Here is a 27,886-nt window from a genome sequence, read left to right on the forward strand (position 1 = left end):
TTGCTTGCCATTCAGCTCCTGTGATTTTTGCCTTGAAATATCTGTGGTGTGTGGATTTTTGGCCTGTTAGGAATGTTCCTCTTATCCTCTTAGTCTTTAAGTGACTAGGCATATTCAAAATTACTGACATACATAGTCTTAGCAAAGTTTCTGAGGCTGAGGAGGGAAAAAAAAACATAATCAAATCCACATAACTAAAACTAGCTACAAAATATGCATCTATTCTATCCCTGTCTGAGACACTGAAGAAAGAGAGAGAGAGGACTTGTCCTTGCAGTGGCACTGATGATTAGTACCAAGCAGAATTCTGCTGCAAAAGCTTGTTAGAGAACATAAACCTCAGGCAAAGTCTTAAATCAGTCCATGCCATGGAGATGGTGATCAGAGAGAGGCAGAAGGTATGATGATAAGAAGATTGTAGGTGAGTTAGGAGGTGGCAGGATGAATGCAAGGGAATAGAAAGAGAAAAGGCCCTGAAGGACAGTGATAATGTGGGAAAGGGAGCTATGGTCATCTGTCAATGGAATTGATGAAGATGACTCTTGAGGCAGAATCATTGTTGCAGTTCTTGGATTAAATATGGTAGAGACTAGCAGCTTGTGAAACAACTACAGTGGGAAATCTGAAGGTTAGAGAAAATGACCACAGGTACCAAAAATATGCACATTGCTTTCTGTCATTGACCTTTTTCCCCTAGAGGTGAAGGAGTTGAAGTCATTGTCAGGAGACAATAGGTAAACATGGAATGTTGACCTTAATTGTACAACTTCAGCTTGACTGTCAAAACTGAGCCAGTAATGGACTTGGCCCATCCACATAGTAGAGGAAAAGGGCATTCTGGGAACTTTTTGTACTAGGGATAATATTTGTCACTGAAGAGGACATATAAGTTTCTTTTTATTTTCTTAATCCTGCTTAAAATGCTGTGTTGTTTTTTTTTTTTTTTAATTTTCTCTCCACAGCTAGGCATCACACCAAAGTCTTGAAAAAGTTGATAATCATATACAGATGTTTGGCATACGTGAAAAGCAGTCATCCAATAATAAATGATTCATTTGAAAAAATAACCCAAATTTCTTTTTGACAGATAATGATTCCACATGAAAACCGAACCAGTGAGGCCATGTATAACAAAATGAACATTTCAGAGCTCAGTGCTATGATTCCCCAGGTTGGTGAAAACTCTCTACAAAAAAAAAAAAAAAAAAAAAAAATCTGTTTTCCTGGTATTTTTCCAAGAGATTCTATTTCATCTGTGTATAAAAGTTGGCCTTATAAATCTTACTATTCATCATTTTGATTATCATCATTCTTTTCAAAACTATCATATAAAATATCCTCATGGGATTTCTTCACTTGCAGGGAATATAAAACAGTTTTCTGATAGTGGCTTAAAACTGTAAGGTCACTTTCTTACAACACAGTCATGGGCAGTAGTTAGTATTGGTTTAACACTGTACAGGTTTCATGTTTACATTTCACCCTCCTTGGGCATTTTGACTTCATTTGGATAAGATGCTTACAAAGTGAGCACTGTAGTTCCACACTGGTGCAAGGAGAAGGGGCAAGAACTGAGCATCCCATCTGGTGCAAGGAGAAGGGGCAAGAACTGAGCATCCCATCTGACTTCTCTGTTTTACCAAGGTAAACAGAAAAGTCCCCTTTCAGAATATTCCTGAATGGCTTGCTTTTAATTCTGAGTAGAATTGTGTCATGTGACAATCCGTGCTGCGGGGCAAGGGGCAGGGAAGTGGGTGCCAGGCAGGTAACAGGTTTTCATGTTCAGTAGTAGAGGCAGACAAGGGGGGAGAGAGTTTGAAAATGGCCTTTAGAGAAGCTAGTACAAAGAACCAAGCAGCATTTTTAAAAAGACACACAGTGATGCTCTATAGAATGGAGATGTACTATCCTGTTGTGTTTTTTCCCCTCCTGGAATAAGAGACACTGCACAGAGGAGAAGACCAACAGTGTGCAGAGGCATGTGTGTATCTGTTTAGGGGAAGAAGGGGAAAACATGAGAGTTGGAGGGAGAGTATTGATGGAGGGGATGCAGGGGATTAGAGGAGTGAGCTAAGCTAGAAGAGAAGAACTGAGCATGGGGTGAGGGATCAAGATAGAAGGTGGAAGGAGAAGAAGGAGGAACAGCTGAGGGAACACATTTATACTAATACATGAGAACGTCTAATTTTCTGGAAGTCTGTGGTTCAGAACACGGGCTCCATTTTTAATAAAGGCCCTAAGTCTGAATGGCAGTGATCTGACTTTGGCTACTGGATAAGCAAGTGATGGGTAGTTTCATCTTTAACGATTTGGCCAGAATGGATTATGCTCACTCAGCCTGCTTTATTTGAATGCCTTTCCTCTTACTTGCTATGTTAACATAGGCTTCATCTTTTTTTCTCTCTTCTCAGTTTGACTGGCTGGGCTATATCAAGAAGGTCATTGATACCAGACTCTACCCACACTTGAAAGACATCGGCCCCTCGGAGAATGTGGTGGTCCGCGTCCCACAGTACTTTAAAGATTTGTTTAGGATATTAGGCTCTGAGAGGAAGAAGTAAGAACTTTCATGTGCATTTTACTGTGGCTTTTGTTTTCTCTTTAAATTAGAACAGCCTCTATTTTTCATGTGCTTTGAAAATTGCTTTTAAAGAAAGTTACAGCAAAACAGTCATAGGGAAAATTACAGTGCCCTTTGTGATAAATTGGCCTACATCATTGTCTGAGCAAATACACAATGTTTTTGCACCGTATTTGCCCCAATTTCTTATTTCTCCATACTGTTCTCTCTGAGAACCAAAATTGTTTATTAGTTTAGGAAACTAGTTAGTAATGACATTATTTCCTGAGATTTCTATATAAACAATTTTCCTCCACAGTTCTTTCTTGATTTTTTGTTGATTTTATTTCTTTCTGGTTATTTTTTTAGGCAGTAAGTAATTTTCTGGCAACAGACTAAATTACCTATGTTGAAAAGATAAGACTACTTGGAGAGCTAAAGGAAAGTGAATGGATGAAACAACTTTAGGGATGATAAAATTTTTCTTTTCTAAAAAAAATTATTTATTATTTGTTTATTTTTAAAGGTTATTTTAAAAACTTTATTTTATTTTATTAATTACAGCATATTCACTTTGTATCCCAGTTGTTGCCCCCTCCCTGATACCCTCCCAATCTCACCTTCCCTCCCTCCATCTTCTTCCCCTACGCCCCTCCCCCAGTCCACTGATAGGGGAGGTCCTTCTTCCTATCCATCTGACCCTAGCCTATCAGGTCTCATCAGGAGTGGCTGCATTGCCTTCCTCTGTGGCCTGGTAATGCTGCTCCTCCCTCAGGAGAAGGTGATCAAAGAGCAGGCCAATCAGTTCATGTCAGAAACAGTCTCTGTTCCCATTACTAGGGAACCCACTTGGACACTGAACTGGATACATCTGTGCAGTGGTTCTAGGTTATCTCTATGCATGGTCCTTGGTTGGAGTGTCAGTCTTAGAAAAGACACTCGGGGCCAAATTTCTTGGTTTTATTACTCTCCTTGTGGAGCTCTTGTCTCTTCCAGGTCTTTCTATCTCCCCCTTCTTTCATAAGATTCCCTGCACTCTGCCCAAAGTTTGGCTATGAGTCTCAGCATCTGCTTTGATACCCTACTGCGTAGAGTCTTTCAGAAGCCCTCTGTGGTAGGTTCCTCTCCTGTTCCCTATTTTTTTTTATTCCTTTTCTGATGTCTATCCCATTTGCCTTTCTGAATGAGGATTAGGCATCTTACCCAGGGTGCTCCTTCTTGATTAGCTAGCTTATTCAGGTGTACTGATTTTAATATGTTCATCCTATATTATATGTCCAATATCCAGTTACTAGTGAGTATATACCCTGTGTGTCTTTCTACTTCTGGGATACCTCACTTAGGATGATCTTTTTTAGTTCCCACTATTTGCCTGAAAATTTCATGATTTCCTTGTTTTTAATTGCTGAGTAGTATTCCATTGTGTAAACTTACCACAAATTCTGTATCCATTCCTCACTGAGGGACATCTGGGTTGTTTCCAGCTTCTGGCTATTACAAATAAAGCTGCCACGAACATGGTTGAGCAAATGTCCTTGTTGTATACTTGAGCATCTTTTACATATATTCCCAGGAGTGGTATAGCTGGATCTTGAGGTAGCACTATTCTTAATTGTCTGAGAAAGCGCCAGATTGATTTCCAAAGTGGTTATTTAAGTTTACATTCCCACCAGCAATGGAGGAGGTTCCCCTTTCTCCACATCCTCTTCAGCATATGTTATTACTTGAGTTTTTGATCTTAGCCATTCGGATGGGTGTAAGTTGAAACCTCAGGGTCGTTTTGTTTTGCATTTCCCTGATGGCTAAGGACGTTGAGAATCTCTGTGTTTCTCTGCCAATCTATATTTCTCTATTGAGAATTCACTGTTTAGCTCTGTACCCCATTTTTAATTGGATTACTTGGTTTGTTGCTTTTTAACTTCTTAAGTTCTTTATATATTCTGGATATCATCCCTCTGTCAGATATAGGATTGGTGAAGATCCTTTCCCAATCTGTAGGCTGTCGATTTGTTCTGATGACAATGTCCTTTGCTTTACAGAAGCTTTTCAGTTTCATGAGGTCCTATTTATTGATTGTTGCTCTTAGAGCCTGTGCTGTTGGTGTTCTGTTCAGGAAGTTGTCTCCTGTGCCAATGAGTTCAAGGGTATTCCCCACTTTTTTTCTAAGAGGTTTAGTGTGTCTAGGTTTATATTGAGGTCTTTGATCCACTTGGATTTTAGTTTTGTGCAGGGTGATAAGTATGGATCTCTGTATTTTTCTACATGTAGATATCTAGTTAGACCAGCACCATTTGTTGAAGATGCTGTCTTTTTTCCCATTGTATGGTTTTGGCATCTTTGTAAAAAATCAGATGTCTGTAAGTGTGTGGGTTTATTTCTTGGTCTTCTATTCAATTCCATTGATCCACTAGCTGGTTTCTATGCCAGTACCATGCAGTGTTTATTACTGTTTCTCTATAGTACAGCTTGAGATCAGGGATGGAGATACCTCCAGAAGATCTTTTATTGCACAGGATTCTTTTAGTTATTCTGGGTTTCTTGTTATTCCATATGAAGTTGAGAATTGTTCTCTCAAGGTCTATAAAGAATTTTATTGGTATTTTGATGGGAATTGTTTTGAATCTGTAGATTGCTCTGGGAAGGATGGCCATTTTCACAATGTTAATCCTACTGATCTATGAGCATGGGAGGTCTTTCTATCTTCTGATATCTTCTTCAATTTCTTTCTTCAGAGACTTGAAGTTTTTTTCAAACAGGTCTTTCACTTGCTTGGTTAGAGTCACACCAAAAAACTTTATTGTTATTTGTGGCTATTTTGAAAGGTGTGGTTTCTCTTGTTTCTTTCTCAGCCCTTTTGTCTTTCTTATACAAGAAGGCTACTGATTTATTTTTTTTTTGAGTTATTTTTGTTTCCAGCCACTTTGCTGAAGGTGTCTCTTAGCTGAAGGAGTTCTGTGGTTGAATTTTGGGGGTCATTCATGTATACTCTCATATCATCTGAAAACAGTGATATTTTAACTTTTTTCTTTCTGAACTCAATCCCCTTGATCTCCTTTAGTTATCTTATTTCTCTAGCAAGGACTTCAAGAAGTATGTTAAAAAGATATGGAGAGAGTGGGCAGCCTTTCCTTGCCCCTGATGTCAGTGGGATTGATTTAAGGTTCTCTTCGTTTAGTTTGATGTTGGCTATAGGCTTGCTGTATATTGCCTTGATTATATTTAGGTAAGTGCCTTGTATCCTTGATCTCTCCTGGACTTTAAACATAAATGAATGTTAGATTTCATCAAATGCTTTTTCAGCATCTAAGGAGATTATCATGTGGTCTTTTTCTTTCATTTTCTTTATATGGTGGATTACCATTGAACCACCACTGCATATCTGGGATAAAGCCTACTTGGTGATAGTGGATGATGTCTTTGATGTGTTCTTGGATTCAGTTTGCAAGTATTTTGTTGAGTATTTTTGCATCAATGTTCATAAGGGAGATTGGCCTGAAATTCTTTTAGTTTGTTGGGTCTTTGTGAGGTTTAGATATCAAGGTTACTGTGGCTTCATAGAATGAGTATGGTATTGTGCCTTCTGTTTCTATTTTGTGGTATAGATTTTTGGGTCTTGTTTACCTATAAACTCTGTTAGTCTGTGTCTTTTTATTGGAGAGTTGAGTCAATTGATGTTGAGAGAGATTAATGACCAGTGGCTGTTAGAGGCTTTGGTTTTGCTGTTGGTTGTGATAGTGTGTTTGTGTGCTTGTGTACTTTTATTTTTGCTGTACTGAACTTATTTATTTCCTGTGTTTTCCTGAATGTAGTTAGCTTTCCTGGGTTGTATTTTTCCTTCTAGTATCTTCTGTAACACTGGATTTGTGGGTAGGTATTGTTTAATTTTTTTTTTCATTGAATATCTTGTTTTCTCTATCTATGGTGATGGAGAATTTTGCTGGGTATAGTAGCCTGGGCTGACATATGTGTTCTCTTAGGGTCTGCATGATATCTGTCCAGGCCCTTTGGCTTTCATAGTCTCTGTTGAGAAGTCAGGTGTGATTCTAATGGGTTTGCCATTATATGTTACTTGGCCTTTTTCCCTAGCAGCCTTTAGTATTTTTTCTTTGTTCTGTATACTTACTGACTGTTTTGATTATTATGTGGTGGGAAGATTTTCTTTTCTTGTCTAATTTATTAGGTGTTCTGTAGGCCTTTTGTATTCTTATAGGCCTCTCCTTTAAATTGTGGAAAATTTCTTTTATGATTTTGTTTGAAAACATTTTCTGGGCTTTGGAGACGGGAATCTTCTTTTTCCTCTATACCTATTATTCCTAGGTTTTGTCTTTTCATGTCGTCTTGGATTTCTTGGATGGTGTGTGTCAGGAATTTTTTAGATTTAACATTTTCTTTGATGGATACATCGATTTCTTCCATTGTATCTTCCGCACCTGAGATTCTTTCTTCCATCTCTTGTAGTCTATCGGTTATGCTTACCTCTGTAGTTCCTGTTTTCTTTCCTAAGTTCTTCCTCTCCATGATTTCCTCCATTTTTGTTTTCTTTAATTTTTCCAATTCTATCTTCTGATCTTGACCCGTTTTGTTGATTTTCTTCACCTGACTGTATTTTCCTGTTTTTCCTTTAATTTCTTCACCTGTTTGTTTGAACATTTCTCTGTTTCTTTTATTTCTTTCAGTGATTTAATTATTTCCTCTCTGAAGGCCACAAACTGTTTGGCTGCAACTTCCTGTATTTCGTTATGGATGGCCGTAATCTGTTTGACTTTATCTTCCTCTGTTTCTTTACAGATGACCATAATCTGTTTGACTTTATCTTCATCCATTTCTTTACCCATTTTATTTGTTTCCTGCATTATCCTCTTCACAAGTAGAGATATACGGTCATCTGCTTGAATTTCACTTATGATAGGATGTCCAGGGCTGTTTGCCTTTGGATAACTGGGTTCTGGAGATGGCATATTGCTTTGGCTTTTGTTGGTTGAGCTTTTACGCTGGTCTCTACCCTTTGGGCTGTCTCAGGTGTCGGCTGCTAGTTTCTGGCACCTCCTGGAATCCTGGGGTGGGGAGAATCCCCTAGGCAGGACAATGGTTTTTCCTGAAGGAGGCCTCCTCAGCATTTTGGGAATGGTAACCAAATAGCCAGTGCTTCTCAGGAATTGCCACAGCTCACCTCAGGCATATGGACCTAAGTGGTAACTGGGGTCATGGGTAGTCAGGATGGCTCTCTTCTCACCAGGAGAAGTCCTGGAGACAGCTGACCTGCTGCTGGGTTTCTTGTTCTGAATTTAGTGAGCTGCTGCTGCTGTTCTTACACCATGTTTTTTGGCACAGCCCTCTTGAAGAACCAGGGAGCCCTGTGGTTTTGTCAGTTTAGCTAGGGATAACTGGTTGTATTTTGGAGTAGTATCTGAGGGCTGATTTCGTGGATCTCAGGCTTCTGTAGGTCTGAGGTTGGAGCTTTGTGCCTAATCAGTATCAGGTGAGTGCAGCACCCATGTGTGCTGCAGGAGGCTAGAGTCTGGAGTCTGAGGGAACCAAGAAACTTTTCCAGAGCTGTGTGTCCTGCAGTCGGACCTGATGTTTCTCCCACTGTGGGGTTGCCTCCCAATAGAGAGACCCGGCCTGTGGTGTTTTAGGGTCCACAGTTCAGTCTGGGATGGTGAATAGAGCATGTAGCTGCAGGCCAGAGCTGGCAACTGGTTGCCTGCAGAAACCTGGGAACTTTTCCTGAGAACGTTTTTTGGGGGAAGGGGTTTGGCTGAGCGAGTGCCCTGAGGTTGGACTTGGTGTTTCCCTCACTGTGGGGTTTTCTCCCGACAGAGAAATCCAGTCTCTGGTGCTCTGGGGCTCACAGTTCTATCTGGGATGGTTAGCCTAGTGCCCAGGCAGGTCTCTGGCCTGGTGGTTGAGTGCCTGTGCCTGCTGGACCCTGGGATCTTTTCCAGAGATTGTCTGGGTGACCCGAGTTCATTCCTAATTGCTTCCTTCACTGTGGGAGTTTTCTCTCTACTGGAAATTCCAGTCTCTGGTGTTGTGGTGCCCACAATACAGTCTGGGACAGTGATCAGAGCATGCAGGTGTGTGGTACTGGGCTGGTGACTGAATAGCAAGGCTTACAACCATCATGCATGATTAAGTACTGAAAATTCAAGTTTCACTTAGCAAATATCTAAAGGATAGCTTTATGGTTTTACTTTTGCTGGATGGAGAGGCAGAGAGGAAATCATTAATATTATAAGAACTACTTTGTTAGGACTTCTTAGCTCTGAAATAGAGGCCATACATCCCTTATCCACAGTACTTGGGCCCAGAAGTGATCATGTTCTTAATTCGATATCTTGGGAATGGGATCCAATTTTAAATACAAAGTTTATTATGTTTCATGTATATCATATACCTGTAGCCTTATAATTTTATATAATAGTGTGTCATGCACGTATTTTGACTAAGACTTTTCACAGGATGCTAAGTATGGACTTTTCTATTGATGGTATAAAATTACTACTTTAAATGTTGTAGATTATGGAGCATTTTGGGTTTCAGGTTACTTGATCAGGGTTGCTCAGCCTTACTATGAAACAGAACCCAAGTACTCTTCTACCTCCATATGCCACTGAATTGCTGAGCACATTTTAGATTCACATGCTGATTTTCACCAAAAGGAGGTGTTTGCCACCTTGTACATTCATTGTTTAGCATCTAGAGAGTCAGTTTCTTCTTGTCACTTTGCACTTTATTGTCAAATAGTAGGGACTTTTGGAAATTGTATTAATTGGATTTTCCCCATAACCTAATTTATAACGCGAATCAAATAAATTCTCGTGGTGATTATAATTTATTTATAACTGTGAAGCTTTTTATAGCAACAAGCAGTATGAAAAACTGTGACTAGAGGGGGATTTTCATCTAGTTTGTGTTAAACTGATAACTTATACAAATGTGAACACAGTAAACAATGGAAAAGCACTTAGATACAAGGCTACTTGTAGACATTATATCCATATAACATTTCACTTAAACATCAAGCTAAAACCCAGATGTTTTAAACCATTTCTCCCTCAACAACCAAGTCATGGGAAAAAAAAAAAACATGATAGTTCCATATACACTTATGAGATTTTATAATACTATACTGGTCCTGGAAAGATTGATAGCACTTTGCATATCATAAGAAGCAGAGTGTATACATTTAGATGAGCCTTGTTAGACAGATGCTCCTCGAGTTTCATTCAGAAAGTGTCCAGTTTTGTGGACCTCTCTGGTTATGCTCATCTCTTCTGAAGACTACCCAGCATGTTGTTTGTCAAAGTGTGACCCACAGATGTGCAGTATAACCATGATCTGAGAGCTTGTCTAAAATGCAGAATCTTAGGCTCTGCTCCCAATGTACTAAATCAGGAGCTGTAATTGATTACAATCCTAGAGATATACACTTTCAAATATGGGCATCAAAATTTAAGGCCTGATCTAGAGTTTAGAAATTTCTGGTTGAGCTATGTATGCAGAAAGTTTAGAAGGGGGAATTTTCTTAGATTATTAGCTCTCAACCCCAAAATATATCAGGATTGGCTGTATAGAACTTGCCAACATACACATTTCTGGGGCACCATCACCACAGTTGTTAATGCAGTAGTAGATCTAGGGAGGTTTCATACCCAGTTTTCCAATGATGTGTAACCTGTTGGTCCAACGATTATTTTGAGAACTACTGCCTTAGGCATTTCTCTTGATAGCCTAAAGGATTTCAGAAGACCTCATTGGCTCTTGAGAATCTCTGATCACATCAGATGGTATATATGAGGAGGAGGAAAAAAAAAGCAAATTAAAATGGAAAGACTGAGCACTTTAAAAGTCTCTTGACTTTTGACCTTTTCTCTCTCCATCTGTAAATGGGGATAACAGTAGCCACCCACAGTACTTTCCCAAGTATCACAGAAGGTATTTTATCTCTTAAACATAATATAACTGTAAGCTTCTGATACTTGAGAAAATGGAGGGGGTGGGTAGCAAAATCTTCTTAAAATAGCAAATCTTCTGAGTTAGAGGCTTTGGGGAAGAATTCCATATTGCTGTCCTGGTAGTACTCTTTTCTGGGATGTTTTTCTTTCCTTTATTTGTTACCGTTTGGGGAAATTACTGTATTGTGAAAAATGCTTTTTGGACCAAAACAAAGATATTACGGGTTATTTTCTATGACTGTTGCTGAGTCTGATTTTTGTTTTGTTTTGTTTTGTTTCTGATGTGTCTGATCATTAGGTGGTAATGATTCAGTCATTATGGTTATCTCTGTTCCTGGCATGGTGATATTATCACTCCTAAGCTAGACCTCATAGTGTTTTGTCAGCAATTTTATAACACAGTGGAATGACCCATAAGTGCCATTGTCTTGCTGGCTGAGCTTCCCAGCCAGCATTCCATCTTCTAGGTCTCAGAGGTCTTATTATGTTATTGTCTTAGTAATGCCTTGTCCAAAAAAGCCTCACTGCTCTATTTTTTTTTATCCCTATAGGTTTTAGCAAAGCACCTTTGGTGAACAGTTTTTAGGTTTCTGTGACTGGTCAGGAAATTGTTGTTGGATTAATAGCTTTCATGTATCACTGTGTGGTGTGTGGAAAAGCACACAGGCTTTAGACATACCTGGGTTGGCTAGCCTCCATGGCTTAACACAGTGTTTTTTTTTTTTTTTTTTTTTTTTTTGTTTTGTTTTAAAACATAGGACTTGGGGGTGGTGCAGGACTTAAAGACAATATTTGTGTTAGGTCTTACTTTAGAGCTGGTTATTTAATTGACCTGGGGTAGTTTGAGCATATTCACTTATCAGAATTGCAGATGAGTCTGCTTGTTTGAAACCCACAGACTCTATGATGAAGAGTTCACTAAATAATTCTAAGCTTCAGTTATCTATACATTTAGCAAAAAAGCTTCAGTATCCCAGAGTCAATATTTTTTCTCACCTTTCCATTTCTCTAATACCCAAAAGTATTGGTACATTCTTGGGTGCTCAGGATGTGTTGGTTGAGTCCATGAAACATTGGTGTCTTACATAGTACAGTATGTCTGTTCAATTAAGAAAAATTATACTAATAATCTAAAGTATTTCATTCTTCACTCTATCAGTTCTTTTCTACATTGCGACCAAATAGTTGATCAAAGCAGGAAAGAAGGATTTCTGTTGTCTAACAATTTGTGAGTCCAGTCTGTCATCGTGCACAAGTCATGGTGGCTAGAGCTTGGGGCAATTGATTATATTGCATCTACAACCATGAAGTAGAGAGAAGTGGAGGCTCATGCTCAGATAAAGTTCTTCTTTTTATTTAGCCTGACACCCTGTCCATGGAATGGTGCCACCCACTTTCAGGATGGGTTTTCCAACCCTGCTAACTTAATCTATAGAGTCTCTCCCAGGCCTGCTCAGAGGATTCTAGAACCTGTCGAGCTATCAGTATTAACCATCATACCAACTGTGGGTGCTGAGCTATGCTATCATCTTCCTCATGGTACCTGGCACCCTGGGTCAACAGTAAATTCTGGGTGAGAATTTCTTGGCAAGCTGAGAAGTAGTGATATGGAGGCAAAAAGGACAGGTCTAAGATGGTGCATTTCTTATAGTGACCAAAACAGAACATGTCTGAGGGGAAGACTTAACTTATTTGGATGGTGGACTCTGAGGAGACATGTGCATACCCCAGCGGGGTCTCTTAGGTTCAAGAAGAGAATTTTTAGAATGTCTATATTTTCATTTTATAAATTAAAAATAATTAGGCTTAGTAGAGTTCTACTGTATGGATGACTACAGGCCCATTGTTTAGGGGACCTTCTGTTGGACCTTCTTCTCTTGCTGGTTTGTTTTCATTCAGCTCATTGAAAATAATTCTTAAATGTTATAGTTGTTGACATGAGTTTTATTACTTGGTTTAATCATCATATCATGAAGTGGCTTAAAAATTCTTGTTTTTTGTTACTGTTTCATTTTTTTATCCTAATTTTTTCTTTTTTCTTCTCTTATATGATACATCCTGACTGCAGTCTCTCCTCCTTCCCCTTCTCCTAGTATCTGCTGCCTCCCTTGTGCCCCAGATCCACTGCCCCAAAGTTTCCTTCAGGGCAGGCCTTCCAGTGATATCAACTGAACATGGTATAACAAGATGCAATAAGTCTAGGTATAAACCCTTATATCAAGGCTGGATGAGGCAACCCAGCAGAAGGAAAAGAGTCCCATGAGCAGGTAAAAGAGTCAGAGATGCTCCCTCTCTCACTTTTGGGAATCTAACAAAAACCCCAAGTTAAACAAGCATAGCATGTATGCAGAGGGCCTAGTGCACATCTACGCAGACTCTGAGCCAAGTAGGCTCTGTGATTGCTTCGGTCTCTGTGAGCCCAGATGATTCCATGGGTCATGTTCTCCTGGTGTTCTCAACCCCTCTGATTCCTACAATCCTTCCTCCCCATCTTCTGCTGGGTTCCTTAAGATCTAGCTAATGTTTGGCTATGGGTCTCTGCATCTGCTCCTATCAGATGGTGGAGGAAACCTCTCTAATGACGACTGGCCTAGGTTATGGTCTATGAATATAGAAAAATATGATTAAGAACCATTTAATTCCCTGTGTTCAAGTCTTCTGGTTCTGTTGCTCCCTCCAACCAAGGTCTATTCATGGAGATAACCTAGAACCCCTGCACAGATGTAGCCCATGACAGTTCAGTGCCCAGATGGGTTACATAGTAATGGGAAGAGGGACTGCCTCTGACATAATCTGATTGGCCTGCTCTTTGATCACCTCCCCCTGAGGGGAGAGCAGCCTTACCAGGCCACAGAAGATGACAATGCAGCCACTCCTGATGTGATCTGATAGACTAGGTTCAGAAAGGAGAGGAGGACCTCCCCTATCAGCGGAGTTGGGGAGGGGCATGCGTGAAGAAGGGGGAGAAAGGGTGGGACCGGGAGGGGAGGAGGGAGGGGCTTATGGGGGGATACAAAGTGAATAAAGTGTAAAAAAAAATCTATCTACCAAAAAAAAAAACATTCATTTAATCAACTTTTTAAAAATTTTGGTCAGTTGTGTTTGGGTCTACCCTAGTCTCTGAACTATCCAGCTTCTGGTTTCTGGCTATCCATGCAGTATCAGGCAAGGGCTCCCTTTCCTGGCTTGAGCCTCAAGGTAAACCAGACATTAGTTGGTCACACCCACAAGCTCTGAGTTACCATTGCAGGCAAGATAAATTGTAGGTTAAAGGTTTTGTGGCTGGGTGTCCCAGGTCCACCTCTAGGAGCCTATGCCAGTTATAGAAGATGGCCTGTTCAGGCTCCATATTTTCCATTTTGAGGAGACCTTGCTAGGGTCACTGTCACAGGTTCCAGGAAGTTTCTCCTATACTAAGTTTCTACCTTGTCCCCTAAATTCCCACCTATTCCAGTCATCTCTCCTTGTACTCCTTTCTTTTGTCCCTCCTTCCTCCCTCGTGATCCCTCCTTTGGAGAAATAGGAATTAAAGTGATTATAAGTGATGTAAGCACAAATTAATAACAAGAAAATGGCAAAATGTCCTTTTCCTGTACTAGTATGTCATCTTAGTTAGCTAGAAGAAAAAAGCAGTGGTGGTCAGTGGTAAGCCAGGTCTGACATGAGTATGCCAAAACTTTCTGAAATATTCAAGATTATATGAAACACATTTATATACCTGGTCATACTAACATAATTTTATTTCGATAATATGTCTTAAAGTACAAATGTCATGATATTTGAAAAACTAACTCATGACCTTAAACATTTATTTTAAAAAGTTACATTTCTATATTTATTAAAATTATTTGAAGAGCTAGAGAGATGACTCAGTGATTAAGAGTACTTGTTGTTCTTGCAGACGACCTGGGTTCTGTTATCAGCACCCACATGGTAACTTACAACCATCAGTAAGTCTCCAGTTCCAGGGGATCATAACCATTTCTGGCTTCTGCAGATATTGTACATATGTGGTGTACTTACACACATGCACACAAATATCAAAGCATGATGGCACATGCTTGTAATTCCAGCACACTTATGAGATGTAGGCCTAAGGCTCATGAACTTGAGGTCAGCCTGGACTACATAGTGAAAACCTATCTCAAAAATGTTAGTGATATATTAATCTGTATAAATTGAAACAAACATTTCTATACTTGTGTATATGTGAAAACTATTTCACTATATGTACTATATGTACTGTGGCAGAGAATCATGTTAATGATCATGTGAATTGTTCTTGGTGGGTTTGGTAGTATCATCATGTCACACTGCTGTTCACATTTCTGCTTGAACCAGGAGCCATCTTAGGAATGTGTGTCATTTGTCAGCATGGTAATAGCACAGCTAAGAGGGGGATGGATCATTAGAAATCCATCATCATAGGTGAGTTAGAAATGAACTCAGACCACACATCTTTCTGAGGTCAGGGATTCTTTTCATCATAGAAAAAGGCAATACTTAAAATAGAATGGAGTTTTGAAAATTTGTGTCAGGGCATTACAGAACCATGTGAGATGATTCTTATGCTTAGAGGTCAACAGAAAGTTAGGAGTTCACTCTGTTAATGATTTTGTTATTTTAACCTCACAATCACCTTGTGAAATAGGGAATATACTCATTGTTTCACAAGGAAAGATAAGCTTAACTGACCTTCTTGGGCTCATATATTTAGAGAGTATAGAAATAAAGTAAAAATTGAGATGATTGGTATTAATGAATATTTTGATTTTGGTTTCTGAAGGCCAATAATACACAGAAATAGGATCAAATTATCAGTAATTTGAAGGTTGCCATTTCCAGACATAATAGGCGGAGGGAAGGTCTTTATAGGCTTTGGGGCTAGAAACTTCAAGCTGATTTTGCTGGTGTTCATTGGCCTTGTATTATTCTTGCAAACAGTTCTCCAAAGGTGTTTTCAGGAAATCAGATAAGGCCTGAAATGTAATAAATGTTCATTTCTTTTCACAGAACCATTGCCAACTATTTGGTGTGGAGAATGGTTTATTCCAGAGTTCCAAACCTCAGCAGACGCTTTCAATATAGGTGGCTGGAATTTTCAAGGGTGAGTTATCAAATATTGAAATGTTTCAGCAGTGGCCGACTTGACATGCTGGGACAGTCAAATGTTAGCTAGTCCAGTAAAAAAAAAAAAAAAAAAAATCAGCTTTAGGAATGGGGTGTAGGGAGCTTGCAGCCAAAACTTTAAGCTTTTTGCATTAGTTAATTTCATTCAGGTATATCTATGTTCCATAAAAAGTACCCCAACCTCTACACTGTGGCTGTTTAATAATATTTAGAGTGATACTTTGGGCCATCAAATCTTGTTCAAATGTCTCTCCTTAACAACACATTTGTACTTTTTCTTAGTGCTTTTAACTGAAACTATGGTTTTGATGTTTCTTTTTTTTTTTTTTTTTCAATGCAGTTTATTCAGGAACATTGAACAATCCTCGGACCCCGGGGAAAGCCAGCCCACAGCTTAAATAGCCTCTGGGTAGCCAACCCAGGCGTGCCACGGGGGCAATGCAGATAGGTCCACATACATGGAAGCAAGCCAGATCCTCGGCCTTAGCCAAATGTTTTTGATATTTCTTAATGATACACCGCTTTCAAACTGGTTCAAATTTATTTTAATTTCTTTACATTTTCATGGGCAAACACTTATGATAATTGTGTATATTTATGGGGTTCATTGTGATGTTTTGATCTACAAATGCATTCCAGAAAAATTCAGCCAAGATAATGAACACACATAATTTCAGCGGTATAACATTACTTCTGTGTTGAGACTGCCGAAGGTCAGTTTTGTCAAAACTGAAATGCACAAGTATCAACTCTGATAAATTTATACAGTATGACAAGCATTGCATAATCTCATATATATGTTGAATATGAAATACTATATCTAAAAAAAACTTAGAGCAGGAAGGTGGTTACTAGAAGTTGGAGGGCAGAGGACTGGGAAAGGGGAGATGTGCATCAAAAGGTATACAATTTCAATAAGTCTGGAAAGACGAAGTCCGACTATCTACTTCACCGTAACTATGGTTTTCAAGATTTCTCCATATTCTAATTATATATCGAGAGAATGATACAACTTCATTTTAAGTTTGATGTTAGGGTTGAATATTTAAATTTACTTAGATAGTTAATCTTGAATCTATCTTAATTCTGCTAGACCCATTTTAATTTCCTCTCCTGATATCCTCCTTAAGTGCCTTCATTCATTTTATTTCCCCCCACTTCCTTAGCCCCTGGGTCTTTGTTTCTTACCCATCTCTGTTGCCTCCCAACTTGCACAGACAGGTGTTACCTTCATCTGTATTTCTGAGGCTTATGACTAATTCTGCTATGGCTTAGAAGACGTAAGAATTTTGTGGCTTTAAAAAGTATTTTATTTTTCTATCGATTTAAATAAAACTGAATGTTAAATCTTATAAGCTCATATTTTATTTAATATACATTTTAGTTCCTAGAGAAACTGGAAAATACAGAAATTTATGGTGGACTTGGAGAGTGATAATGGTTATTTGGGGCAACTTTTGACTCTTTACAGTCACTAGAATATAAAGTTACTTTATAGAGGCTAGATATGCATGAAACAATTACTTATATTTAGAACAGATCAAATAGCTAAGATACAAACCAAGCCGATATTTTTGCTGTGTATTTTAAACTCCTATGGATCTCATAAAAGATGGTAGCCAGCTGCTTTCCACCCTCACTGTGAAGAGAATGAGAGAGCGAGGTGTAAGATGTAGTGTGTGAAAATTTGAGGTTAGGTATAAGAGGATGTTTCTTGAACATGAAGTGCTAAATATAATGTTGAATTGCCAAAGAAGGTTGTAGGATCTCTTTCTCTGGAGGTTTTAAAAATAGCTTCATCCCTTACCTCTGAGAAGGGTCATGTTCCCAGAAAGGAAAGGAAGGAGAGATGAATTTAAGCTTTAATCCCTTTTGCCCCACTCTAACAACCTGGCTCCAAAATTATGCACAGGGTATTCCAGGTCACTATTCTCAGGGCCTCTCTCTTTCACTGTCTGCCTGTACACTTCAGCCTCCAGAGGAAACTTACATGGCATTTATTTCTCTGCTTTCATCCCCAAGAGTAAACTTTGGCGCTTTCAAATCCTGCTTCAGAAGTCCGTTACTTGTTCAGAAATGTTTCCTATAATGGTATAACAGAACAGATGGGAAAAGCATTTACATCTGTATTTTACTCTGCTATGGCACTGCATAAATGGGCTCCCCAGGTTGCTCACGGTGAGACATGGACTTCTGGTCTGCTAATAAGAACTTTGATTGCCCGTGATTCTAAACCTTTCCTGGTAGAACTGCAGTCCCCAGTAGCTACTAAGTACTGTCTGGATCCTTGTTCAGCATCCCTTTATGTCCCCACTTGATGCAGAAAAGCTGTGCCATTGCCCATATGTTTTGCTTAATGTCGAAGAAAGGAGTAAAGCTGAAATGTATTGTTTTCCCACTGTCAAAACATTTTCATTTAGTTGGAGCTAGAAGATAGGAACAAGCAGAGTTGCATTTTCACAGTCTGCTTCACCTTGGCCTTTCCTATCTGGCATGTATCTTAGAAGGGCTGTGTAGTGTTTTGTAGATGGCTTGACTTCTTTTCCCCCAAGCAATACATTTCATCCAGAGCTCAAATTGTACCGATTCTTTCTCACAGGTAATCCAGGGGACCACAACTCTGCTGCCTCAGTGGGACAAGTGTGTTAATTTTATTGAAAGTGCCCTCCCTTATGTTGTGGGGAAAATGTTTGTGAATGTTCACTTCCAGGAGGATAAGAAGGAAATGGTAAGTGGAGCCTCTCAGATGATAAAGACAACCAGAATAGTGGTCATCTAGGCACATTTGAAAGGCATGATGATCCAATCTTCCATCTGCCTTCCAAGGTCGAGAGATCCATAGGTATTTGCTTCCACTTCTTTGCATCTTTTCAGGGATACAGGAATAAGACTCATCAAATGGGAGGCAGTGAGCATATATTGAAGGTTTGAGGAGAGAGAATGTATGCAATAACTATCCAAAGCAGTGGGCAAGTGAAACTAAGGACATTTGATATGGCTGCTTAGAGCCAGGTGAAATCTAAGTTTAGGTGAAGTTCAAGATCATGAATATTTCTCACTCTGGTTACATATTGTCCATTTCTTTCAGCTGCCTTGAAGAAGATATATACATGGATATATATGTATATATATATTCAGCTTTACTGAGGATCATTTGACATATAAAAATTGTATATGTTCAAATATACAATATAATGGTTTTGTACAAACTGGAAAGTGATTACTACAGCAAAATCAACACATTTCTCACCACATTGACTGGGATGATATTCTGTGACACTATTTCTGGGGAGCCATGAACAAGTGTCTACTCCCTTCAGATAGGGAACTGACATTAGACAAAGCAAGTGACACCACCAAAGTCCAGCTTAGTGAACCAATGAGTTTCATTGTGGTTATTATATGAATATGGGTGAGAGGTTACATATAGGAGCAGGAATGACTGAAAGCCCGCTCCAGCATGGGCGACTGCTCACAAAGACTAGAACCCTGGAGCTGCCTGCGTGAGATGCATGCAGCTCAACAGGCCAGAGTACCTTTGGGGCAGCCAGCTGCTCTGTGCCTCTTCCATACAGCTTGGCTGTTTTATCTTTTGCAGGCAGCTTTCCTGGTCTCTGTCTCCTCAGCAGTCCTTTTTGATTATGTGAGCTTAGGGAAGGAGGGGCCTAGTGTACCTAGTCAGTTTTAGAACTTTCCAGGTTTCTGAGTTGTTTACTTTTGAGTCCTGAGGAACCTCTGTTTAAAATTTCCACTCTTAACAAGCCCCACTTCTTTTTTAAAAAAGAACTTCTCACATCTTAATGAACTTTGAAGGAAATTGGTACATAAAATATGGATACTTAATGTGGACTCTCCCAAATTTGAACCATACAACACACTGTTAATAACTAAAGTCACCATGCTGTGCATAAGATCACTGGAACTAAAAGGCAAAGAGGGTGGACATCAGAAGAAGGAGAAAACAGGGAACAACTTAGGAGCCTGCCATAGGGAGTCTCTGAAAGGCTCTGCCCTGCAGACTATTAAAGCAGATGCTGAGACTTATGGCCAACCTTTGAGGAGATTGCAGGGAATCTTATGAAAGAAGTGGGAGTTAGTAAGACCCAGATGGGACAGGAGCACCACAAGACTAACAGATCCAAAAAATCTGGGCACATGGGTCTTCCCTGAGACTGATAGTCCCAGAACCCCTGCACAGATGTAGCCCATGGCAGTTCAGTCTCCTAGTGGGTTCCATAGTAATGGGGACAGGGACTGTCTCTGATGTGCTCTTTGATCACTTCCCCCTGAGGGGAGAGCAGCCTTACCAGGCCACAGAAGAAGACAATGCAACCACTCCTGGTGAGACCTAATTGACTAGGATCAGAAGGAAGGAGAGGAGGGCCTCCCTTATCAGTGGACTTAGGGAGGGGTATACGTGGAGTAGGAGGAGGAAGGGAGAGATTGGGAGGGAAGGAGGAAGGGAACTACAGGGGGGATACAAAGTAAATAAAGTGTAATTAATAAAAAATTAAAATAAAAAATAAAGGGAAAGAAAAAAGTAAAAAAGAAATGATGGAAAAAATCACTGGAACTTATATATCTTATACATCCTTTTTTTAAAAAAAAAAGATTTATTTATTTATTATTTATACAGTATTCTGCCTGCATGTACACCTGGGTACCACAAGAGGGCACCAGATCTTACTATAGATGGTTATGAGCCACTATGTGCTTGCTGGGAATTGAACTCAGGACCTCTGGGAAAAAAACCAGTGCTCTTAACCTTGGGGTCATCTCTCCAGCTCCTAATCTTATACATTCAAAATATGAAAGCTTGTACCATTTGACCAACATCTCCCAATCCCACACTTTCTGCCACTGACAACTACTCTTATGTTCTCTATATCTAGAGTTCCTAAAGTTTTTTTTTTTTTCTAGATTCCACATATAAATCTTATCTTTCCTCTGTGTCTGGCCTATTTCACTTAGCATATCAGCATATCCTCTAAGTTTATCTATGTTATTGAGAAAGATAGGATTTTCCTGTCTTATGGCTAAGTAATAGACGCACATCATATTTTCTACTTATTTGCTCACTAATTATCATTTAGGTGATTCTATATCTTGGTTATTAGGACAAATGCTGCAATAACATAAGATTGAGCTGTGTTTTGGAGACCTTTCTTTTTTCCCTTTGGCAAGATAGCCAGTGGTAGAATGGCTGGGTTGTTATGGTAGTCTTGGTTTGAATTTTGTGAAGCTCTTCTATGTTGTTTACCTCGATGGCAGTGCCAATTCATATTTCAAGCAGCAGTGTACAAGGTTTCTTTATTTATTTGACTTTCACATTAGTCATCTGAACAGATATGAAATACATTTTACTGTGGGTTTGATTTTTATTTCCCTTACTAGTTACATTTTCATACATTTTTTAATATATCTTTTGGGTATTTGTATGTCTTTGGAAAATGTATAGTCAGGTATTTTGTTCATATTTAGTTAGGTCATTATTATTGATACTTTTGTGATTAGTAGTTTATGTTTGAGTTATAAGTCTCAACTCATATAAGTGATTTAGCCACTTTTGTGTGGATTTTCTTTCTATGAATTACATTTTACCAAGGCCAGTAAGCAAAATATTTATGTATGGTTCACTGATTAAACAATGAATTATCAATCAGATGTAAACATATAAGCATAGTGGATACAGATAGTTTAGAACCATTGAGTTTAAAGCCAAACACACAGTCTAATAAGCCCTGGTGGTTCAAATGGATGTAATAGTAGTGATAATAATACCAAATGGTGGGTGTTATGTATCCTATACTGGAGTTTACTTTTAACTACCACTAATCTAAATACATCCTCCTTTGTTAATTTGTTTTTTTCTATCTTTGGGAGAATTTCTATCAAGGTTGATACCCTGTTTTTTTAAATAATCAGGCTTCTTCCAAATAGGTCCACTGAGAAATGAAAGCTTTGTTCAAAAATGCTCAGTATCCCTTAAATATTTTTGTTTGCACTTTGGCCAGAGTAAATAAATGGAAACCTTATAAAATAATCACGATGATATTACTAAAATCTCAAGAGGATATAAATACAATGAATGAATAAAAGAGTCGAAATAATGGGAGAGGTTTGGCAGACATATTTAACTAATATGAAAAATAGTAAATTTTTCTCAGTTTTGGTGTACATGTCCTCTTTTCACGTCTCAGGGCTTAACATTCTAAAATTAGTTGGTTTTGGCACTTTCTCCATTTATTTTGATACACATAAGAGTTGTATGTTAATTATACACATATTCACCTCTTTTACACAAAATAGTTTGCTTCCTTTATGCCCAAAGTATTTGCCTGAGTGGATACTTAAGTTCGAAACTTGTAAGAGAAAAAAAATCTGGCTTTTTTCTTCAGTGATCCCATCCAAGAACCACTTGGAAACACTGATGCACTTGTAAAAACTATCTGTATTATTATCTACAGTCCAAAGAAAAAGGAAAATAGAAAGAGCCACCTTGGGGCAAATTTCAGAAAGTCTAATTTGGACTGAAAAACTCCAATTTTTTTATTTACCACGATGAATTTGTTAAGCAAATGAATATGATCAGAAGGTTAAAAACTTCAGGTACTTCTGAAACCTTAGCACGTGATCAAGTCATGTGGCCTTGTTAAAACGCAGAATCCCATTGCAAGATAGCAAACCCACCGCATTTTAATAACGATTCTCTTTAACTTGGGTCAGTCTATTGCCCCAGTTTCTAGCAAGTTCGCAGTTCATGCTGCTGCTCTTCCAGGTACCACACTTTGAGCAGCAAGTTCCTCATCTCACTCAGTAGAAAATATCACTGGAAACAGAAGCCACAGTGATTCACTGGAGCAGGTCAAGCCAGGCCAGCTGACTTGGACAGAGATACTTTGTTTCCCCAAACAGTATTAGTGTGAGTGATACTTCAGTTTTCTGTCCCTGAAAATCTCAGTTATTGAAATTGTGTCAAATCCTGTGTGAGGGCCTCTAGACTTGTGTCCTATACCACTCCCCAAACTATTTAATTTGACCTTAAAAATTGTATTTTTTTCCCACTGAGAGATTCCTGTTCTTTACTGTTTCTTGAGCCTCTTTATGGCAGGGTTGGCTTAATGGCCTCTGGCTGATAGCCTCTGACATTTCTGTTATCTACTGTGGCTGAGAGGGAGCAAGCAATTCATTTCAAGATTTCTTTTGTAGAGGGAAAGCGACTCCTTCCTCATTCCCTTCCTTTACCATAGCTTCTCCTAAACTACTGATCTACTAGAGTTGTCTTCTTTTTCACTGGGTGGCAGGGAATAATTACACATTATTGTTTCCTTATGGTTTTCTTTTGTGTGAGTGTCCTTTTTATCTTGTTTGGTTTTTTTTTTTTTTTTGAATAATTTTTCTTTTTGTGGTTCTTGTTTACTTTCTTGTTGTTGTTTTTTCAAGACAGGGTTTCTCTGTGTAGCCTTGGCTGTCCTGGACTCACTTTGTAGATCAGGCTGGTTTCGAACTCACAGAGATCTGCCTGCCTCTGCTTCCCTGAGTGCTGAGATAACAAGCATGATTTATTTATTCATTTAACATCCAGATTGCATCTCCCCCCACCCCCGACTCCCAGTCCTCCTTCGCTCATACCTCCTCCTGTTTCCCACTCTCGTCCTCAGAGAAGGGGGAGATCCCCCATGGGTACCGACTCACTCTGGTAAATTAAGTTACAGCAGAACTAGGCATATCTTTTCCTACTGAGGTCAGACAAGGCAGCCCGGTTAGGGAAATGGGATCAAAGAGAGGCATCAGAGTCAGAGAAGGCCACTGCTCCAGTTGTTGGGGGACCCACATGAAGACCAAGCTGCACATCTGCTACATATGTGCTTAGGGCTTAGGACCAGTCCATGTATGTTCTTTGGTTGGTGGTTTGTTGTCTGTGAGCCCCATGAACCCAGGTTAGTTGACTGTGCAGGTCTTCTTGTGGTTTTCTAACTGCATATATCTGCAAACACACTGACCTATTCCTTCATTTACAGAATTATGGAATTTTAGCCCATTTAATTAGCAATGGGACAAACAAGATATAGAAAAAGAGAGTCTTTCAACACAGAGCCACATAAAGAGATGAGATAGAATAATCCTCTGCCATTCAGAGAATGGGACAGAACTGTTAGCTGATGGTCTTCCTTGTATTGTAGCTAAGGGACTGGCCAGTGGAGTGAGGGAAAGGAGACTGAGAACTCTTTTGACATCTGTTGTCTTTGTGGCCTGATATACCACTATAAACAGAGCATATGTTTAATTTCCTAGATATTATGCTAAAAAAGTAATGGGTTGGTAAGATGGCTCAATGGGTAAAGCTATGTCTGTGCAAGCCTGAGTTCAATAAAATTTCAGCATAACAGAAAGAGATGAAATTTATTCAATTTTAGTACCTTAACCTGATGTAAAAGATTGTTTTAACATGTGTGCAGATGCAGAGGTTGACACTAGATATTTTCCTTTTTAATGCTCTGCTTTACTTTTCTGAGAAAGAGTCTGTCACATACCTGGAACCTCACTGGTTTGATAAAACTCCCTGGCCAGCAAGCCACACCTACATAGAAGCCTACACAGACACTTCCATCTTTTTGCAAGGGTTTTGGGAATGTGAACTCAGGTCCTTATAATTGCATAATGGGCACTTTGATGACTTAGCCATCTTCCCAGGTCGTAACTATTTCTTTAAACGCACAGGGAAATATCTCTTAGATTCATGTTCATAGCAGTCAGATGAAGATCCCTGGGAAGAGAAGGAATAGAAATGATTGTCATGACATCTAGTGCGACAGTCGTGATATAATTAAATCTAGTAATGAAGATGATAGTAGCGGGATTAACTGGGGTTTAGCTGTATGTCCAGTACTCTTCTAAGCACATTCCAGATGGGGAACCATTTATATTGACCTTGCGATTGTTATTAGTGCTTTCCCTTTGCAGGTAGACAAAACTGAGGCTTGGAGAGTATACATAAATTCCCTGAGGTCACATTATATAACATGAACATTGCTTACATCTGGTCTAAGTCCAGTTAATCTGCTTTAAACTCATGTTGGGCCATGAATTAGTTTTCTGTTAACTATGATTAACTTCTTAAATAATTAGTGTATGCCAGGTCAGTACCCGGCAGGTGGAGCTGAGAGGAGAGTGGTCCGTCCAGCTGGACGCCCTCTGTGGCTGAGCGGGATGGCGAGTGTCAACGGCCCAGACCTCCCTGGATGTCCCAGGGAATAAAACACTGAGCCGGGAGATCTGTGGAAGCAGGAACTCAGTTTATTAAATTAAGCAGCCCCTTTTATAGGTTTGAGTCAAGGGGCAGGATTAAGGAAGTGAGGTAAGATAATGTAGACGGCGAGGTTAAGTGGTGCAAGGAGAGGTGGGCCAGCGACAAAGCTCCATGTAACAGTTGCCAGGCAGGGTTAATTTTAAGGCGGATATGCTGAATCACTAAGGCGGATATGCTGAATCACTTTTGCCCGGCAGTGGCGCCTCTTAAATCGGAAGCTAAAGACAGGTCTCCAAACTCAAGCAGGCTCAGGTAGATGCAGCAGCCCTTATCAGGCCCAACAAGTGTACATAAGACAAATGTCATAAAAAGAAACTTGCTCATAGCTATGGTGTTTCCAGCCTGTGATCAGGTGGCCCTATTGCTTTTTGACCTGTGACAGTACAGCTTTTCATTGCAGATGCATGTGGTATAACACAACCCTTATTTCATGGACAAGGAGTGAAACACAGGAAGAGGAAAAGACCTGGGATCCAATGAGTTAAATATCTGCTATTAGGTCCCTTACCTCAAAGGTTCTACCATATTTGGATAGCACCATCTTGAGGGCAAGCCTTTGCCTCACAAGCCTTTGAGGGCCACTTAAGAGAGCCTAGGACACATTTCCAAGTTTCTCTCTGAAAAACACCCGCATCATCATCAATTTTATGACTAGAATGAGGAACTCAGAGAATTCACAGTGGCTATTTCTGTAATTAATTCAAACTTGTTAGGGGCACACTCTAATAAAATAGGAGACAAAAGCAAAAGGCACCCACTTCCTGTTTCTTAGGTTTTTTTTTTTCTTGGAGGTGGGAATCAGAAAAGATATTGTTTCTAGCATTTCAACATTTTAAAGAAAATGGCAGAGAAACTTAATTGAAATCCAACCAGCTGAATTCCAGTTTTGTGTTCATATGATTCTCTAAAGCTCAGCCTGCAAACCAAGCTCTATTTCCAGTGTTTTCTACATGTACAATAACAAAGGAGTGATCGATGATATTTGGAATGGTGACCTAAGACTGTGCTTTTCAAAAAGCTTTTTTAAAAAATTAATGTTTACCATTCTCTAATTACTAAGCAAAAATGTGGGCATATATATTAAAGAGCAATGTACTTATTTGCTGAATTTTAAAGTTTTTTTTAAAATTTGACTTTATTTTTTATAATCTATTCATTTTACATCCCGGTTGTACTATGCTCCCTTGTCTCCTGCTGGTCCTGCCCTCCATCCTTCATGGCCCATATTTCCCTCCCTTATTATTCAGAAAGGGGGAGCCCTCCTTCCCTACCATTTGACCCCAGCCTATCAAGTCTCATGAGGACTGCTTGCATCTTCTTCCTCTGTGGCCTGGAAATGGTCCCTCACCAGAGGGAAGTGATCAAAGAAAGGGCAACAGAGTCCATGTCAGGAACAGCCTCTGCTCCCCTTACTAGGGCACCCACATGGAGACTGAGCTGCCTATCGGCTACATCTGAGCAAGTGGGCTAGGTCCTCTCCATGCATAGTCCTTGGTTGTTGTATCAGTCATTGCAGGCATTCATGAGCCCAGATTTGTTGGCTTTGTTGGTCTTATAGAGCTCTTAACACCTCTAGGTCCTTCTATTCCCCTACTCTTTCCTGTGACTCCCTGCGCTCTGCCCAAAGTTTGGCTGTGACTCCTAGAATCTGCATTGACCCCTGTTGGATGGAGTCTTTCAGAGGACATCTATGGTAAGGTCCCATCCTGTTCACCTCTCTTTAACCACTTCTGGTGTCTATTTTATTTGCCCTTCTGAATGAGAATTAATCATCCTTCCTAGGCTCATCCTTGTTATTTAGTTTCTTTAGGTCTGTGGATTGTAGTATGGTTAATGTAGTATGGTTAATATATATCTAATATCCTCTTATAAGTGAGTACACTCCACGCATGTCTTTCTGGTTTTGCATTTCCTCACTCAGGATGATTTTTTCTAGTTCTTTCCATTTGATTGCAAATCTCATGATTTCCTTGTTTTTAATTGCTGAGTAGTATTCCATTGTGTAAATGTGCCACCATATCTTTATCCATTCTTTGGTTGAGGGACATCTAGGTTGTTTCCAGATTCTGACTACTATGAATAAAGCTGCTATGAACATAGCTGAGCAAATGTTTTTGTTGAATGGTGGAACATCTTTCAGGTATATGGCCAGGAGTGTATAGTCCTGAGGCAGCACTATTCCCCAATTGTCTGAGAAAGCGCCAGATTGATTTCCAAAGTGGTTGTACAAGTTTACATTCCCACCAGCAATGGAGGACAGTTCCCCTTTCTCCACATCCTCTCCAGCATGTACTGTCACTTGAGTTTTTGATCTTAGCCATTCTAATGGGTGTGTAACATGGAATCTCAGAGTCGTTTTGATTCGCATCTCCCTGATGACTAACGATGTTGAGTATTTCTTTAGGTGTTTCTCTGTCATTCGCTATTCCTCTTTTGAGAATTGTCTGTTTAGTTCTGTACCCCATGTTTTATTTTTTTGTTCGTTTATTTTATTTTATTTTATTTTATTTTATTTTATTTTATTTTATTTTATTTTATTTATCAGTTACATTTTATTAACTCTGTATCCCAGCCGTGTCCTGATCCCTCATTCCCTCCCAGTCCCTCCCTCTCTCCCTCATCTCCACCGTGCCCCTTTCCAAGTCCACTGATAGGGGGGACCTCCTCCCCATTCATCTGATCCTGTTTTATCAGGTATCTTCAGGACTGGCTGCAAAGCCTTCCTCTGTGGCCTAACAGGACTGTTCCTCCCTTCGGGGGTGGGGAGACCAAAGAGCCAGTCATTGAGTTCCTGTTAGATATAGTCCTTGTTCCCCTCACTTTGGGAAACCAATTGGTTACTGAGCTACCACAGGCTACATCTGAGTGGAGGTTCTAGGTTATATCTGTACATGGTCGTTGGTTGAATGTCCGTCTCAGAAAAGACCC

General features: G+C 39.5%; 1 protein-coding gene across 1 annotated transcript in view; it reads left to right on the forward strand.

Annotated features, from left to right (window-relative positions):
- Phex (phosphate regulating endopeptidase X-linked) overlaps nucleotides 1–27,886 on the forward strand; it is a 231,668-nt gene that overhangs the window by 61,120 nt on the left and 142,662 nt on the right. Inside the window, exons 8-11 of the mRNA XM_060374873.1 lie at nucleotides 1,088–1,171; nucleotides 2,412–2,557; nucleotides 15,532–15,625; nucleotides 18,248–18,376. Coding sequence (XP_060230856.1) covers nucleotides 1,088–1,171; nucleotides 2,412–2,557; nucleotides 15,532–15,625; nucleotides 18,248–18,376 — 453 coding nt within the window. The remainder of the gene's footprint in view (nucleotides 1–1,087; nucleotides 1,172–2,411; nucleotides 2,558–15,531; nucleotides 15,626–18,247; nucleotides 18,377–27,886) is intronic.

This window comes from Meriones unguiculatus, chromosome X, assembly GCF_030254825.1.
Source record: "Meriones unguiculatus strain TT.TT164.6M chromosome X, Bangor_MerUng_6.1, whole genome shotgun sequence".
In the NCBI taxonomy this organism is placed as follows: domain Eukaryota; kingdom Metazoa; phylum Chordata; class Mammalia; order Rodentia; family Muridae; genus Meriones; species Meriones unguiculatus.